Below are 16,242 nucleotides of genomic sequence, written 5' to 3' on the forward strand. Positions count from 1 at the left end.
AGTACTTGCTATATGTTATTCACTGAACATCGAACAGTGACTATAACACTGACCTTGTTTAGATGAGTTGATGTTCCAATGAAGCAAGGAAGACGATAAATAAGTAAATGAAATTATTTTAGATTGTGGAATTTGGTTAAAAAAATAGGAAGATCACTCTGGTGGGAGGGCTGGAAGAAGATCTCCTTTAGATAAAATAGGACTATTCGTGGAGATGATATTTGAGTTAATAACAGGATGAAAAGAAGATGACCATGTTAAGAGCTAAGGTTTCTAGTCGGAATGGCAAGCACATCTCTGACAAAAGAAAGAAAAGAATGGAAAGGAAACCACAGTGGCCAAAGTAACAGGAATGGGGGAAAGACTGATAAATGAAGTTGAGGTAAGCTAAATAAAACTTTTCTTTATAAAATTAAAAAAATAAAATGAGGTTGAGAAGGCAGATAGGGGCTAATGATCTATAGTCTTAAAATATTTTAAGTGTTGGGCTGGAGGTGTAGCTCAGTGATACAGTGCTTGCTTAGCATGTGCAAGGAACAACCTCCATTTTATTCTCAGCATACAAACATAAAAGGGGAATATTATCTGAACCTCGGTAGAAGCTAAAAATCCCAAACCTATTTCTTGATTTGTTTGAAAACTGTTACCTTTAGAGGCAATTTTCCTTAACTAGATAATGATTAAGAATCCAGCAACAACTAATATTTTTTTAATCTTTTTTTTAGTTTGAGTTCCTTAATTGGCTTTGTTTTCAACTTTATATCAGGTAACATCTCATTCCATAAAAGACAACAAGTGTTCCCACAGGCTAAGCAAAAGAGGTTAGTTTTATAGACATAGAGAAGACACATAGACACATAAAAAATCTACCATGCTAGACAGAAGAAAGCAAAAACAAACAAAAAAATTGGGTTGGTAACTTAAGTTACTTTATTGGTAAGGTAGAATAGGGAAACAAAATAACTAACATCAGGTTATTTCAGGTTACTTTTTTCTTATAAGAACTAAAGCAGAGGGAACTTCGGTATCATACCAATTACAACTGGCCTGTTTGGGAAATTTGGCTGTTATCTAATTATGATTTCTCAGAAGATCAGATAAAAAGCTTAAGTTTCATCTTAGTGACATAGAACTTCAGCATGAGTTACTCCATTCTAATTTTCAGTCTTATATCTTGAAGACTAGTGAGAGTGTGACCAAAACTTAGGGCATCGATGCTATTCTCAGTTACCATTTCTTTAAGTTTTTTGTCATTCTTTGCAAAAGAGATCACTTGATCTCCAACAGATAGCTGTATACAAAATTTAAAACTTTCTTTGAGGATATAGCATGTTGAAAGTCTAATATTATGACTACAAAGAGTATTAATTATACCAAAAGTTTAGAATATGCCTCTGGCTAAGGAGCCAGGATCTGCTCCCAACCCCCCTGAACCAAACCAGCTAAAATCAAGTAAATCAAAGAGCTGGATGAAGAGTCTACCGCCCCCCCCCACCATTTTTTTTTTGGTACCAGGGATTGAGCTCAGGGGCATTCGACCACTGAGCCACATCCTCAGCCCTATTTTGTATTTTATTTAGAGACAGGGTCTCACTGAGTTGCTAAGCATCTCACCATTGCTGAGGCTGGCTTTGAACTCATAATCCTCCTGTCTCAGTCTCCCGAGCCTCTGGGATTACAGGTGTGCACGACCGAACCCTCCAAGAGTCTACCCATTTTAACAAAGTAGTCTGTTCATTAATTTCTGCAACTGGTTTTGTACAATCCCCATGTATTTATATGCAAAAGAAGTGTCAGCAATAGCACAGAATCTTTCATTTAGGTAACAGGTAGTAATTCTGACATATACCACCCTAGTGCAGAAGCTCAATCCAAAACAATGGTGTTATGGTTTGGGTGTGAGGTGCCCCCAAAGGCTCACATGTGAGACAATGCAAGAAGGTTCAGAGGAGAAATGATTGGGTTGTAAGAGTCTTAACCCAATAAGTGAATTAATCCCCTATAGGGATTAACTGAACAGTAACTGAAGTGGTAGGGTGTAGCTGAAGAATGGAGCCAGCCTTTTATAGACTGAGACTTCTGAAACCATGAGCCCTCAAACAAACTTCCTCCCCTACAGTGGTGCGGGGCAGGTCTTTTAGTCACGGCAACGAAAAAGCTGACTACAACAAATGGCTTCCTATAGATTTTGTTTAATAGTTTATTCCCCTTGTTATAAGTGGGAGGGCCTTGTGGCTCACTGATAAGGAGTAGAGTTGGTGAGTGTAACTGTGACTTTCAATGCTAGATGAAGAGAACCCTTGAAGTTTCCATTCTCAGAGAAGTTAGCAGCACGTTAAGAAGTCTACCATGCTAAAGAGAACATAAGGACAGCCCCCACCAAAAAAATAAGAAAAGGAAGAGGGACCTATCTGAGCCTAGGCTTCCATTTTTCCCTTTTGCACCTTAAACCATTTTAGCCTTCAATTAAATAGCACCAAGTGACCCTTTATCATGCTACATGGAGCATCTGTTGGTTACTTAGCGGAGGACAACCAAAATTCCTAACCCACAAAAATATGAGATACAATAACATGGTTATTACTTTAAGTTACTAAATTTGGGAGGTTTGTCAAGAGCAATAGGTAAGTGACTTGATTTGAATTTCTATTTTCCAATTGAAAACAAATTACCTATTGAAGAGACCAATAATAATAATATATTAATTATAAAGAAACAATTTCTTTTTTGTGGTTCTAGGGTTGAGCCCAAGGCCTTGCACATGGTAGGCAAGTGTTCTACTGTTCAGCTATACCCCCAGCCTTTAATAAGATTTTTGATGCTTTAATAAGCATAATATATATTGCTTTCATTCATTCCAACATTTATTGAGACCCTGCTCTGTTAAGTACAGAGCATAATGTTGGAGACCCAAAGATGAATAATACATAGTTCTTGGCAATGATGTGCTCACAGTCTAGTGACATAATGGGCTGGGTTGAATGGGAGATATGCAGATGAAATATTCTCCAAAGCACAATCTTTGCATGCTTTACTGAGAAATAAATACATTTTGTTGTTTTGCTCTACTGACAAAACATCAGATCTTTGCATAGTTGGCTTCTTCTCATTGGACTGGTCTCATCCCAAATTTTACTAAAAGAAGTCTTGTCCGGGGTTGGGGTACAGCTTAGTGGTAGAGTGCTTGTCTAGCATGCGCGAGGCCCTGTAAAAAAGATCTTCTCCAACTACTGAAGTTCTCCTTCTCTGATTTCCTTTCTATCCCAAATATCACTTTCTAAAGTGAAACTGTTTATTTGCTATCTCACTCCCACCATCATGTAAACTTCATAAAATTAGGAATTTTTGTTAACCACATATTTCTAATACTAAGAACACTGCTGGGCACATAGGATATACTTTCAAAATATTGTTAAATGAACAATGCACTACAATTACTCTAATATGTTGTTGAAACCTTTTTAGGTGCCCTTTCTGAAACACACTGGGAGAAATTCTGTTTCTGTAGTAGGAAAATTCTGATTTTTCCCATCATGTCATAGATAGTTTTCCTCTTATCTTCAAGTCAAGTTTTGTGGCTTATTCCAAGAAGGTAAACAGGGTTCATACCCTCTCTTCAGCGCTCTAGCTCCTCTCTTTGTGTCACCTTCCTTTTGTATTGTCTTCTTTCTTCAATTAAAATGATTTTTATTTTATTACATTTCTATATAAAGTGGATTAAATCCTTCTCAGAACAAGAGGAGGATATATGTAAATAAGCACAATATACGCTTGCTGAGATTCCAAGTGACTGTGTCTTCCATTTTTGCAAGACTCATGTTCCTGGTTATGATGTCCCTTAAAACCAGCAGCTGGAAGAGCAAGCAAACAAGAGAGCATTTGCTCCAAAAGGGAATAAGTAAAACTGATTCTATTTAGTGAATCACTAAGAGGCAAAACTGTAGAAAACCTTATGCTTTATAGTTTACAGGCACTGTGGCAGTGTTTTCCAAGGACAGCTTTTTTTAGGCCCTGGCCCAGAGCTCCAGCTTGTCATGTCTGCTCAGGAAAACTCAAACAACAAATACAAATATTTAATATTTAACTTCTTCTTCTTTATTCTAAGAATTAATACATAGCTCAAGAACACCATTCTAAGATAAAAGATAACACCAATTTATTTCCATTGTTCCTAAATTTTAAATTCCATTTTACAAAGTAAACTTTTATAGTTTTTGTCTTCATAAATACAGGCTTTGTGGCCTTTTCCTCATAACCAAAAATGACACAGTAGGAAGAATCTCTAGCATCTGCTAGTAAGCATTATGAAGAGTCTGATGATGTCTAAGACATTGTTCCAACAAATAAAAATCTTAAGAGCTGGCAGGGTGTGCAGAAAATAAATCAATTCCAACAAAGGAAGGTACGAAGGCAAGGTTTGGTGTGTACAGAATCATCTGGAGAACTTGATGAAACGAGTTTTAGGATCCCATTTCTGGAGATTTTGATAGGAAAGGACTGGGAGGAAGGGAAGAGAACTTGCTCTGCCTTAGGTACCTTACCACCTCTGGAGGCTGGCTAGTCGGTTCAATGAATAAGAGTAGGTAAAGCCTCTATGGGTGCATTAAACACTCAAGTCTCATGGAAGATGGATATAAATGACACTCTCTAGTGAAAACAAGAACATGTAGGGGAGATTAATGTTATCAAAAACTCAGTCCTTGTCCCTGATGACAATCCAATAACAAGGACATGGTTTTGAGAAAAAGGAAAAAGAAGTTTTATTGCTTTGCTAGTAAAGGAGAAAGAAGCACAAGGGACTCCAATCCCAGAGGATATGATTCTGCCCATCCCAGGAAACAGGTTTTTTTTGGGGGGGGAGGTGATTCAAAGGCTACATTCCGCTTGTTCTGTCCAAAGTTGTACTCCGCTTGTTAATTTGAGAGATAGTTATTTTTTAAATTTTCTGGTGCTATCCCCAAGGTCTGAATTACTCCATTCTGGTGGTAGGTGTGTGCTTAAGGACAGATAACTGCCTCCGATGGGGAAGAAAGGTAATTCTGTTTCCCCTGAGATTAGAGAGGGAGAGATATTAAGGAAGAGCAGAGAAAGAAGAGAAAGAAACATGTCCCTTTTAAAAATAAGTTGCAGTGATAGAGCATCAAGGGCTATATATAAAACATAAAGTTGACCACTGTTACTTTAAGAAAATGAGGGTGGGATTAGGTTGGGATAGTTTTTTGAATTAATATCAGGCCCCTTGAGCTTGAACACCAGCCTTTGGAGAATGCCTAGAGATGGAGATATCTATCTATCTATCTCTCTCTCTCTCTCTCCCTCTTACGCACACACATACACCACAGAGAGGAAGAATCAGATGACCTTCTGAAAAGCATGTTTGCACAGTCCACTCAACAGCAAGAGAAACTGGGGCAAAGTTTTGCTTTGCTTCAAACACTTTGCTGCTGATCCATACCCTCAGGTCTAGCAGTTTTCCTTAAAAGTCTTTAATAAAATAAAATAAAATAAACTCACTTGTAATCATTATTTTGTAATAAACAATAACTTTTAAACTATGTCTCTCTTGATAAAAATACAGAAAACATTAGAAGTTTCTCCAAATCCCAATGTAACCGTGGCTGTTATTTTGCATGTAAGCTTCCAAGACTTTCCTGTACGTTTCCATACAACATATGCTAATTAACAATACACAGTGCACGTTCTGCCAAGTACTTCACATAAACGCCCAACCCGCAGTAGAAACGGTCTGACAACCTTGCTGTTTTCTTTTGCGAAGTGTCTTAACGTTCAGTCCGCTTCACAGTATTTTGGAGAGCAGCGTGGAAGGCCACGTAGGTTCTACCGAAAAGCTGCGGAAAGGCGGAGCACCGCGGACTTGGAACTCCCGTGGAGGGCGAGGGCGAGGGCGGTGACGGCGCGCCGTGATGACGCACTACGGCGTGCGCGATGACAGCATTGGTCGCGGCAAATAGGCGGGGCGGAGGCTGCGGCGGCGTCGGGCGCGTGCACACGTTGCATCCACTCGTTTTCAGCCGATCGCGGGTCTTTAGGGCGCCAGGCAGGCGGGCTGACAGGTGTATCGGGAGACCCGTGGAGATGGCTACGCTCTGTCTCACCGTGAATTCTGGAGACCCGCCCCTGGGTAAGAGGCAGCTGCCGCCGACCGTGTGGGTTGCATCAGCCAGGGAGGGTGCGGGGCTGGGAACCTCTCTGCGCCCCGGCTTGGCGCAGTGGCGGCGGTCACGGCCTGGGAGAATGGGCCTTCCCCTTTCCCCAAGCTACACACGGAGTAGGACCCGAGCCCTTCGCCTTCTGCACCTTACCTGGGGCATCTGCTGCGGAAGACAACGGTTTCCAGGGCGTGGAGGAAGGCGCGGTGTGAGCCCAGGGCGGGCAACCCGAGGCTTTTGGACCACCTTCTCTCAGAGGGTTGACTTTAAGCCAGTTTCCTGCTCCCTTTTTGAAATGCATTCCTCTGGGGACCAAGAACTGGTCGTAGAAATAACATCTTAAAACTTATCTTCTCTTTGTTTTTAGCATTTTCTCTCCCAACTCTCGTCTTGAATTTAGTTGATTTTTTTCCTTACATTTTGTTAGGGTCTAAATGAACCAAGTAGATTGTCCTATTAGCATTTAGGCTTTTAACTGGGGTTGCATTTATTTTTAGTTAAGAGTAGTAAAAAGGATAATTGCTAAAAACGGGTTTGCTGCATGTTAATGGGGTTGTTTTTCAACACACCCTGTGGATGTAGTAAATGTCAGAGTAAACATCAGATCTGTCACCTTCCTAATACATCTTAAGTTGAAATTGATATTGCTTTTTCAACTTGGCCAAGGTTACTGTGGGTAAATAGCGTAGAATTTCTGCTTTTTCATTACTTTGGGAAATTACACAAAAGAATTTTAAGTACTTTACTCCTGTGCTATACATAGTTAAATGCACAGTACTTCCCCACCCCCCACTCTGGTGCTGAGGATTGAACCCAGGACCTTGTGCATGCTAGGCAAATGATCTACCAACTGAGCTGTGTCCCCTTCAAGAAGCCCAGACTTTTAAATATAATTGTCCACGGGGAATCATGAAATTAATCATTATTTTCTCAACTTTGGTGGTGTTGTGAGTTTATTGGAATACTTTTTTTTTTTTTTTTGGTGCTGAAGATTGAACATAGGGCCTTCTGCATTCTAAGCAAAGGTTTACCATTGAGTTACACTTCCAGCCCATTTTAGATATTAAAAATGATATGTGTTAGTGTATTGGTTTCAGGAATTATGGGCTAACCCCACAACAAATGAATGAGCTCTGAAAGAAATAGTTTTGATTCTTGAGCTGGACTAATATTAGACAATGTGGCCTCATGGTTGAGAGCAAAGATATTTGGTTCGTGGAGGCCTGTGTGCAGTCCTGGCTGCTAATTATTAGTTGTGGAACCTTGATATTCCTTGTTTAGTGACTCCCACAATTTGCTTATTTAAGGAAGTGGGGTAGGGACTGGGGATGTGGTCCAGCAGTAGAACACTTGCCTAACCTGCTCAAGGCCCTGAGTTCAATCCCCAGCACCACAAAAAGAGAGGGGGGGAGGGCTAATGTTTTCTATATAGTGTTGGTTGCCAGAAAAAAATGAGACTGTAGGTAACATTCCAGACACATTTTAGATATTGATAAGTGGGTATATTTTTTACTAATGTTGCTTAGATCATTACTCTAATGGTGATTGATCTATTTCTTTAGTGAATTATAGAACTCGGAACCACATTGCTGTTAGTATTCTGAAAGAGAATTTTAAAGAAATGTGTTATTATTTTGGACTATAGACCAGTTATAAAATATGTCTTTTTCTTCTGGTTGTACCTCATCTATCTTTTGTTTTTTTATTTAATTCTTTTCAGTGACTCAAGTCAGATACATTTTATTTTTAAATAATAAAATTAAATGAAGTGTTTAAAAGATGGATTGGATGGCTAGAATTCCTCTGTTTTAATATGTCTAAATGTTATTTTTTTAATGTTAAAATAATTTAAAACTTTCAAAGATGCAATAGAACCAAGAACTTTTCTTCCCTGTACTACCTGAGAGCATACTGCAATATGATGCATCAGCACCTCAGAATATTCCAGTGTGCTTTACCCAGAGGAAGAAATCTCTCCATCTGACCTCTTATAATCATCAAAATCAGGAAATACATCTTGATAAAATCCTTAACATCTAAAGTATGTTCTTCTTCTAACACTGATTGCTTCAATAGTGCCTTCCATAGCATAAGGACCAAAATCTAGGACTAAGTTTTGTTTGTACTTGGTTGTCATGTCTCCTCAATCTTTTTCGATCTGAAATAGTTTAGTAGTTTTTTTCCCTTGGTTTCATAGCTTTGACCCCTCTAAAGATTATAAATCTCTTGAAGAATAACTCCTAATCAGGTTGTCTGATGTTTTCTTGGGACTAGATTTCAGCTTGTGCATCTTTGGCAGGAGTGATTCTTTTTTCTTTATTACAGAATTGATTCCTTATTCTTCATTGCAGCCTATCATTTGATGCATGAATTTGATTTTCCCATTACTAATAATTCCAACCTTGATCACTTATGAGGGCATCTGCCAGCTTTTCCCACTGCAGTTTTCCCTTTTGTTTAATAGGTATTTTAATGGGAGAACTTTGGGACCATGCAAACATTCTTCTCTTCATTAAACCTTTGCATGCTGGTTTCAGCATCCATTAATGTTTCCTACCTAACTTGATTATTATGATGGTTGCCAAATGTTGACTTTCTGATTCTACAGTTCCTTTTAAAGAGCAGAGGGTGTAACTCAGCAGTTGCCTAGCATATGGGAGGTCCTGGGTTCCATCCCCTATACTGCCAAGAAAAAGGATATAATTTATTTTCCAAGTTGGCATTTGTTTTACATTGTTGACATTTTTTTGTGAGAAGAGTTTTCCTATTTAAAAAAAATCATAGTAAAATAAATATATTCAATGTATTACATTATTTTCATTTTCAATTTAAAAATTTTTTATTTTTAAAAATTAGTTTTGTTGGGGCTGGGGTTGTGGCTCAGAGGTAGAGCACTCGCCTAGCATGTGCAAAAAACTGGGTTCGATCCTCAGCACCACATAAAAATAAAATAAAGATATATTATCTACCTATAACTAGAAAATAAATATTTTAAAATGCTGAGGGCCATTACCAAGTAGGTATGACGCATTGTAATCCTTGCCAGTGTACTCCATGTTAAATGGACTTGCCTTGGAAATTTGCTGCTGTACCATTATTTGTTACAGAATCTTTGAACATTACAAAAGCTTGTAAAACTGCATTAAATTAGTTTTGTTGAGTTATAATTTGTATACAGTCAAGTATACCAGCTTTATGAGTACAAGTTGACATAAAATATGCAGTGATATATGTAATTTATAAACCTCCACCACAGCAATAATATAGAATATTTCTGTTGCTTGCAAAAAATTCTCTTATTCCCTTTTTAGTCATCTCTCCCCTCATCCTTGGCTCCTGGTAGCCTCTGACATGTTTTTTGTCACTTTGTTTTTTTTAGAATTTCGTGTGCATTGAACCATATTATATATTCTTTTACTCCTAAGATAGTGTTTTTTATGTTTATTTTGTTGCTTGTAATGGTTTATTCCTTTTATTTGCTCAGTAGGATCCTTTTGTAATGATATGCTAAAATTTATTTCATTTTGGTGGTCAAATTGCCCCAATATGCCAGGGGAGTCTAAGCTGGCCTCCATGTCTTTGTGACCTGATTTTTTATCTCTCTTTTGAATAATTTCTTGTTTTAATCTGTTTTGTGCTAATATAGCAGAATACCACAGAGTGGGTAATATATTACTTTATTATTACTAATAGTATTAGTAGTATTTTGCAATGTTGTTATCCTCTTGCACACTCTACAAAAGTGTTCTCCCACTGAGCTACATCCCTGCATCCCAGACTGGGTTATTTATAATGAACAAAAGTTTATTGTCTGATGTTTTTGGAGCATGGTAAATCCATGATTAAAGGGGATACATCTGGCAAGTCCTTCTTGCTGTGTCATAATATAGCAGAAGAGCTGAGAAAGAGCACATGGGAGAGAGCAAACCCATTCCCACATTGCCTCTTGACCTAAAATACCTGTTAAAGGTCCTGTTTCTTGATATTGTTATAGTGGCTATGAAATTTCAACATAAGTTTCTGAGGGGACAGACCTTCAAACAGAACTTGATTTCTAGCACAAAAAGATATTCTAGGTTACTTTCCCTAACCTGGTGTAGTTTCCAAGAGAGCATGGTATTTGGAAATGATATATGAATGCTAGCTGTTCATCTTAACAAATTAAGAAAACAAAGTATTAGTGAGTCAATTTAGTAAAATGTGTTGAGAGGCAGTAGTACTCTGTTGCAGAGTGGGAGGTCTGGACTGAGCACTGCATTCAACTCCTGACTGCCATGTATTTAGTAGCTAAGGACATCAGGCTGGTTCTTTAACCTCTCTAAGCTTCAGTTTCCTCTTCTATAGTGGGAATAAAGGTATCATCTTAAGGTTATGACAAAGATTAAAAATTGTAATTACTCTAAAGCATTTAGTGTAGAACCTACCACATAGTAATTACTTAAATACTTTTGACTTTTATACAGGGTACAATTCTAATTTCTTATCATCTGAAGAAGGAAAAGATTCATTTTATTATTACTAATCAAAACCTGAGCATATTCAGAAGCAAATGGACTGTGCTAATAATGAATTCTAATTTATTTCTCCAAGATCAAAGTCTAGATTTGCTGTCTATATCCTGCGGGGGGGGGGGGAGGTTACTCCTTATGGGACATAATATAAGTTTGTTGACTCATCCCTAATGCTTTGTGATTCATTGTTTTTAAAGAGAAATTTTTTCATCCTATCATTTTTAGAAGCTTTGCTGGTGGTAGAACATGTGAAAGGTGATGTCAGCATTTCTGTTGAAGAAGGGAAAGAAAATATTCTTCGTGTTTCTGAGTAAGTGCTTTTTAATTTCTATTTTTAGTACTGAACAACATTTAAAAAGTATTCATCATTAAATGTTGTATGCTTGTTTTACTTGCTAATTAGATAGGTTTTGTTCCTAGAGAGAAGTATGCTTTGTCATTCTCAAGGAACAGCAGCCAGAGAATTATGCTTGTCAGCTAGCCCTCTGATTACAACTTGTAATCTGTTTAAAATAAATGGAAATGTTCAGAAAGATTTATATTTAAAGCTTTTAAATTCTTGTGATTATTTTTAATTATAATTATATAATTATATATAGATATATAGATAATTGTATAGTTTCTGGTGGAAAATAGAAATACTGAAAATAAATAATAATGAGAAAGAAATTGATAAGTCCACAATGTAAAATGTTGGCATCTTTGGAAAAGGAGAAAAAAAAAAAGAAGACTTATGAAGAATTTCTTTTTCTTGTTCTTCGGTGCTGGGGATTCAGGGCCTCAAGCATGTTAGACAAGTATACTTTCACTGAGCTGCATGTCCAGTTTGGGGTGGTCCTGTCAACTGTAAGTTCTATTCTAGGATGAGCTGTTCATTTGAGGAGCCTCTGATGTCAGTGTCCTTAGTTTTTTCTTGGGTATCCGATTATCAAAAGACTATTTTACTCTTTAGAGAAAAAAAAAACTCAAGTTTTTCCAGGGTAGGGTATGTGAAGTAGCACAGCTGTGGAGGGTAAGTTTGAGAATACCCATGTTTCTGAATGATTGTTAAAGGGATTTTCAGCTAAGCCTATTGTAGCCCCAGTTCATTCTCACAGCAGAGATACTTATTTTTCTTGATTCTCATCTTTTTTTTTTTTAAAGAGAATAAGAGAGGAGAGAGAGAGAATTTTTAATATTTATTTTTTAGTTCTCGGCGGACACAACATTTTTGTTGGTATGTGGTGCTGAGGATCAAACCCGGGCCGCACGCATGCCAGGCGAGCGTGCTACCGCTTGAGCCACATCCCCAGCCCTTGATTCTCATCTTTTGCGGACATTAAATTGAGTTAGTTTTCAAATTTGTCCATTTAAGATTCAGTTTTTTCAGGTCTGCTAAGTCCATCTGCATTTCAGCTTCTGATTTTTTCCCCCATGGTGCTGGGGATCCCCAGGGCCTTGTGCATATGAGGTAAGAACTGTACCACTCAGCTACACCCTCAGCCCCTAGCTTCTAAAATTTTATTGCTGTTGTCTCTTCTCTGTATGTTTTAACATCTCTTAAAGAAAAAAGTACTTTTTGCCAGGCATTGTTATCCACGCTTACAATTACAGGGGCTTGAGGCAGGATGATCCAAGTTGTTTTTTTTTTTTTTAAACAGTTTTTTTGTTTGTTTGGTACTGGGGATTGAACTTGGGGTACTCAACCACAGAGCCACATCCTCAGCCCTATGTTGTATTTTATTAGAGGCAGGGTCTCACTGAGTTGTTTAGTGCCTCGCAGTTGCTGAAGCTGGCTTTGAACTCAAGATTCTCCTGTTTTAGCCTCCCAAGCCGCTGGGATTACTGGTATGCGCCATTGCGCCCGGCAGGATGATCCAAGTTTTAGGACCAAACTCTGCAATTTATGGAGACCCTGTCTCAACGTTAATTTAAAAAAAAAAAAAAAAAGTCTGGGGATGTAACTCAATGGTAAAGCACCTCTGGGTTTAGTCTCTAGTAACACACACATAGACCCTGTTTCAAAATAAAAAGGGCTGGGGATGTAACTCAGTGTGGGAGGCTATGGATTCAGTCCCCAGTACTGAAAAAAAAAAAAAAAAAGTACAATTTTACCTTGCAATTTTAAGATAGGGCCTGTCTATGTTGCTCAGACTACCCTCAAAATTGTGGACTCAAGTAATCCTCCTGTCTTAGCCTCTTGAGTAGTAGAACTATAGGTGCACACTTTTGTGCCTGGCTGCAGTGGGGTTTGGTTTGCCTTCTTTACCATAAAACTAACAATAGCCTGTGAATCCTTGGTTTCTTTGTCTTGATTTATTTATTTTACCTTTTTCATGGTGTTGGGGAGGAATCAAGAGCCTCATGCATAAGAGGCAGGTACTCTACTTCTGAGTCATATCCCCACCCCACCTTGATTTATTTTAAATCATTTTTTTCTCTATATCTAATAATTTTCATATTTCACCACTGAACAGTTTTTATTGAATATAGAAACTAAAAATTAGGAAGTTGAAGCATCATTTAGAGTTTGTTCTAACGTAAATTTATAGATTTAGCTGGATATTTCAGAACAGTTCAGAACTTGATAGAAACAGTATAAAGAACAAATCAGCAGATCTTTTTTGTTTTACTACAGTAGAAAAGAACATGCAAATCAGCAGATCTTTTGTTTTACTATAGTAGAAAAGAACGTGCAAATCGGCAGATCTTTTGTTTTACCATAGTAGAAAAGAACATGTAAATATTTAAGGTTTCTATTTTTGCTTTTTTAGTAAGTCTCATGACTCTTACTGATTTGTGAGAGTAACCATACATAGTACTTTATCTCATTCTTATTTTGTAGAAATGTGGTATTCACAGACATAAATTCCATACTTCGCTACTTGGCTAGAGTTGCAACTACAGCTGGTCTCTATGGCACTAACTTGATGGAGCATACTGAGGTAAACAGAAAACATTTCTTTGTGTTTTGTTTTGATTTATGCTTCTGAATTTTTACAAGCTTTATCATCTTCTAATACATTGTTATATACTATTATTATTATTACAGCATTATGCTGTATTGCCCACACTGACTTCATAGTCCTGTGCTCAAGTAGTCCTTCTCCCTCAATCTTCCAAAGTAGCTGGGACTGTAGGCTTATGCCACCTCACCTGCATTTTGTACTATTATTCTACTTAAGGATATTAACAGTATTCATCATAGATCAGGTTAAGGAATGCTCATTGTGTTTTTACTTTAATAAAAAGATTAATTTTTTATAAGCTCTAAAGTTTGAATGTTTAATCCCACATCAGAGGTTCTGTTGGCATTTAGTGTTATGTTTATCTACCTAGATTCCTAGATCATCTAATTTAACTAACTTACTTGACAAGTTAAGCAACAAATCTAGAAAAATTAAGAGATTTGCCCAGGGTAACATACAAGTTTGGATCCCATTTTCTTTTCTGAGTATATACTTTATTTAATTACAGTCATAACTGATTAATTGTTGGTTCCATTCTGAAGGTGCATTTTCCCTCTGCCTTATTTGTATTCTGATTCTTCTAAATGTCATAAAGCTTAAAATATAAAGAATGTTTTTTAACTATTTACTTTTACATTCTACAGACTAAGACCTGCTTTTTTAGTTGTTTCAAGTTGGTTACTCCTTCCTATTACCAGTTCTCAGGTCTTTTTAAAAAAATTTTATTTCTTACTTTTATTTTATTTTATTTTTTGGAGACAAGATGAATTTGTTTTGTTTTGGTACCAGGGATTGAACACAGGGGTGCTTAACCACTGAGTTACATCCTCAGCCTGTTTTTGTTTTTAAGGTAGATCTCCTTAAGTTGCATAGGGCTTAAATGCCATTTTAGATCCCAGGTATCCAAAATTGAATCCATAGAATGGATTCTGTAATTTGAGATAAGTGTAATTCTAACTAAGGCATCCAAGAGTGTACTGTTGCTCAAGTTAACTAGAATTTTTTCTAAGTGTGGTGTGTATTTGTTTTCTGTCTTTGTGTTTATAGGTTGATCACTGGTTGGAATTTAGCACTACAAAATTGTCTTCGTGTGATTTGTTTGCTTCTGCAATCAGTGAGCTCAATCATTGCCTATCTCTGAGAACATACTTAGTTGGAAACTCCATGACCTTAGCAGATTTATGTGTTTGGGCCACTCTAAAAGGTATCAAGAATTTCTCTTAAAAAATTCTGTTTTAATCATTAAATATTGTTTTGGATAAGTACATGTATTTTTGTGTTTCTGTATATGTGTGCATAATGTTTAGGTAGTACTTTTTTTTTTTTTAATACCTTTAGTTTGTTTGTTTATGTATTTTTTATGTGTGCTGAGGATCGAACTCAGGGCCTCGCACATGCTAGGTGAACACTTTACTGCTGAGCCACAACCACAGCCCTAGGTAGTACTTTTATGACTTTTTCAGAGGAGTGAGTGCTCCATCTTATTTCTGTACAATATGGGAATTTCCTGTACTCTGTCCTTGGGGGTCATCTGTCTCACTAATCCCTCTTGCCTTTGGAGGTGTCTTTGTTCCTGTTTAAGAAGCCCTTATCCCATTTCTGGTCAGTACTTGTCCTACCTCAGCCATTTCTTGACTCTGGACACTTGTCTCTCATTTGAAAAAATATTTACTGCTAGTAGGACTGTTAGAAGGGGGTGGATAGTGAGTTAGTTTGGACTGTTATTCTTCTGGCAGGACACTATTTTTCTTTTTTTTTTTTGTTTTTCTCCTGTGTTGTTGATGGAACACAGGGCCTAGACAAGTACTTTACTGCTAAGTTTCATCCCCAACACTTACTTCCTCCTCTCCAATGTAACAGATAAAAATATATACTTAGGAACTTGGAAAGTCAATTTATTTTAAAAAAAAGCAGACAACTTTTCATGAGGTTCAATTGATATATAAAACACTTACTTAAATTGTATAATTTGGTAAATGTTAACATGATATACACCTGTAAGACCATCATTACAGTCAAGATAATGGAATATAACCAACACCCCACAGAGTTGCAGAAATTTAGAGACAAACCTCTACAGTTCCATTGAGTTTAGGAAATAGACTAGAGTTTGGGGAAAAGAATTTATAGAAGCAAGAAAATATAAGAAGGTTTGGTCAGCCATATATTCCAGATTTTAAGGAGGTAAATGCCAAAGTAAATAATTCTGGAATGAAGTTAGGCTGTCATGACATAAGATCACTTATGGAACTAGGCCAGAGGGGAGTTAGCACCTTTAAAAAATAAAACTTTGGGGGCTGGGGTTGTGGCTCAGTGGTATAGCATTGTCTAGCACATGCGAGGTGCTGGGTTCAATCCTCAGCACCACATAAATAATAAATAAATAAAATAAAGGCATGTGCCCATCTACAACTAAGAAAATATTTTTAAAAAATTTTGAAAAATGAAATAAAATTTTGATTGTGTAAGTGACCACAGAGAAGCCAAGATGATTACATAGGGACATATGAGCATGCTTTACAAAAGTACATCATATATGAGAGAAAACACGGATTATTGAGGATGACATAGGGTGATGTGATTATAATTTGTGGGAGTCTTTGATTTATTTAA

At 37.2% G+C, this 16,242-nt stretch overlaps 1 protein-coding gene across 1 annotated transcript in view; it reads left to right on the top strand.

Moving 5' to 3' along the window:
• Window positions 1-5,969: 5,969 nt before the first annotated feature.
• Window positions 5,970-16,242, top strand: part of Eprs1 (glutamyl-prolyl-tRNA synthetase 1) — a 74,296-nt gene continuing 64,023 nt past the window's right edge. Inside the window, exons 1-4 of the mRNA XM_026387974.2 lie at window positions 5,970-6,142; window positions 10,907-10,991; window positions 13,506-13,605; window positions 14,677-14,833. Of these exons, the coding sequence (XP_026243759.2) occupies window positions 6,097-6,142; window positions 10,907-10,991; window positions 13,506-13,605; window positions 14,677-14,833 (388 nt within the window). The 5' untranslated portion in view covers window positions 5,970-6,096. The remainder of the gene's footprint in view (window positions 6,143-10,906; window positions 10,992-13,505; window positions 13,606-14,676; window positions 14,834-16,242) is intronic.

This window comes from Urocitellus parryii, chromosome 9, assembly GCF_045843805.1.
Source record: "Urocitellus parryii isolate mUroPar1 chromosome 9, mUroPar1.hap1, whole genome shotgun sequence".
Taxonomy (NCBI): Eukaryota; Metazoa; Chordata; class Mammalia; order Rodentia; family Sciuridae; genus Urocitellus; species Urocitellus parryii.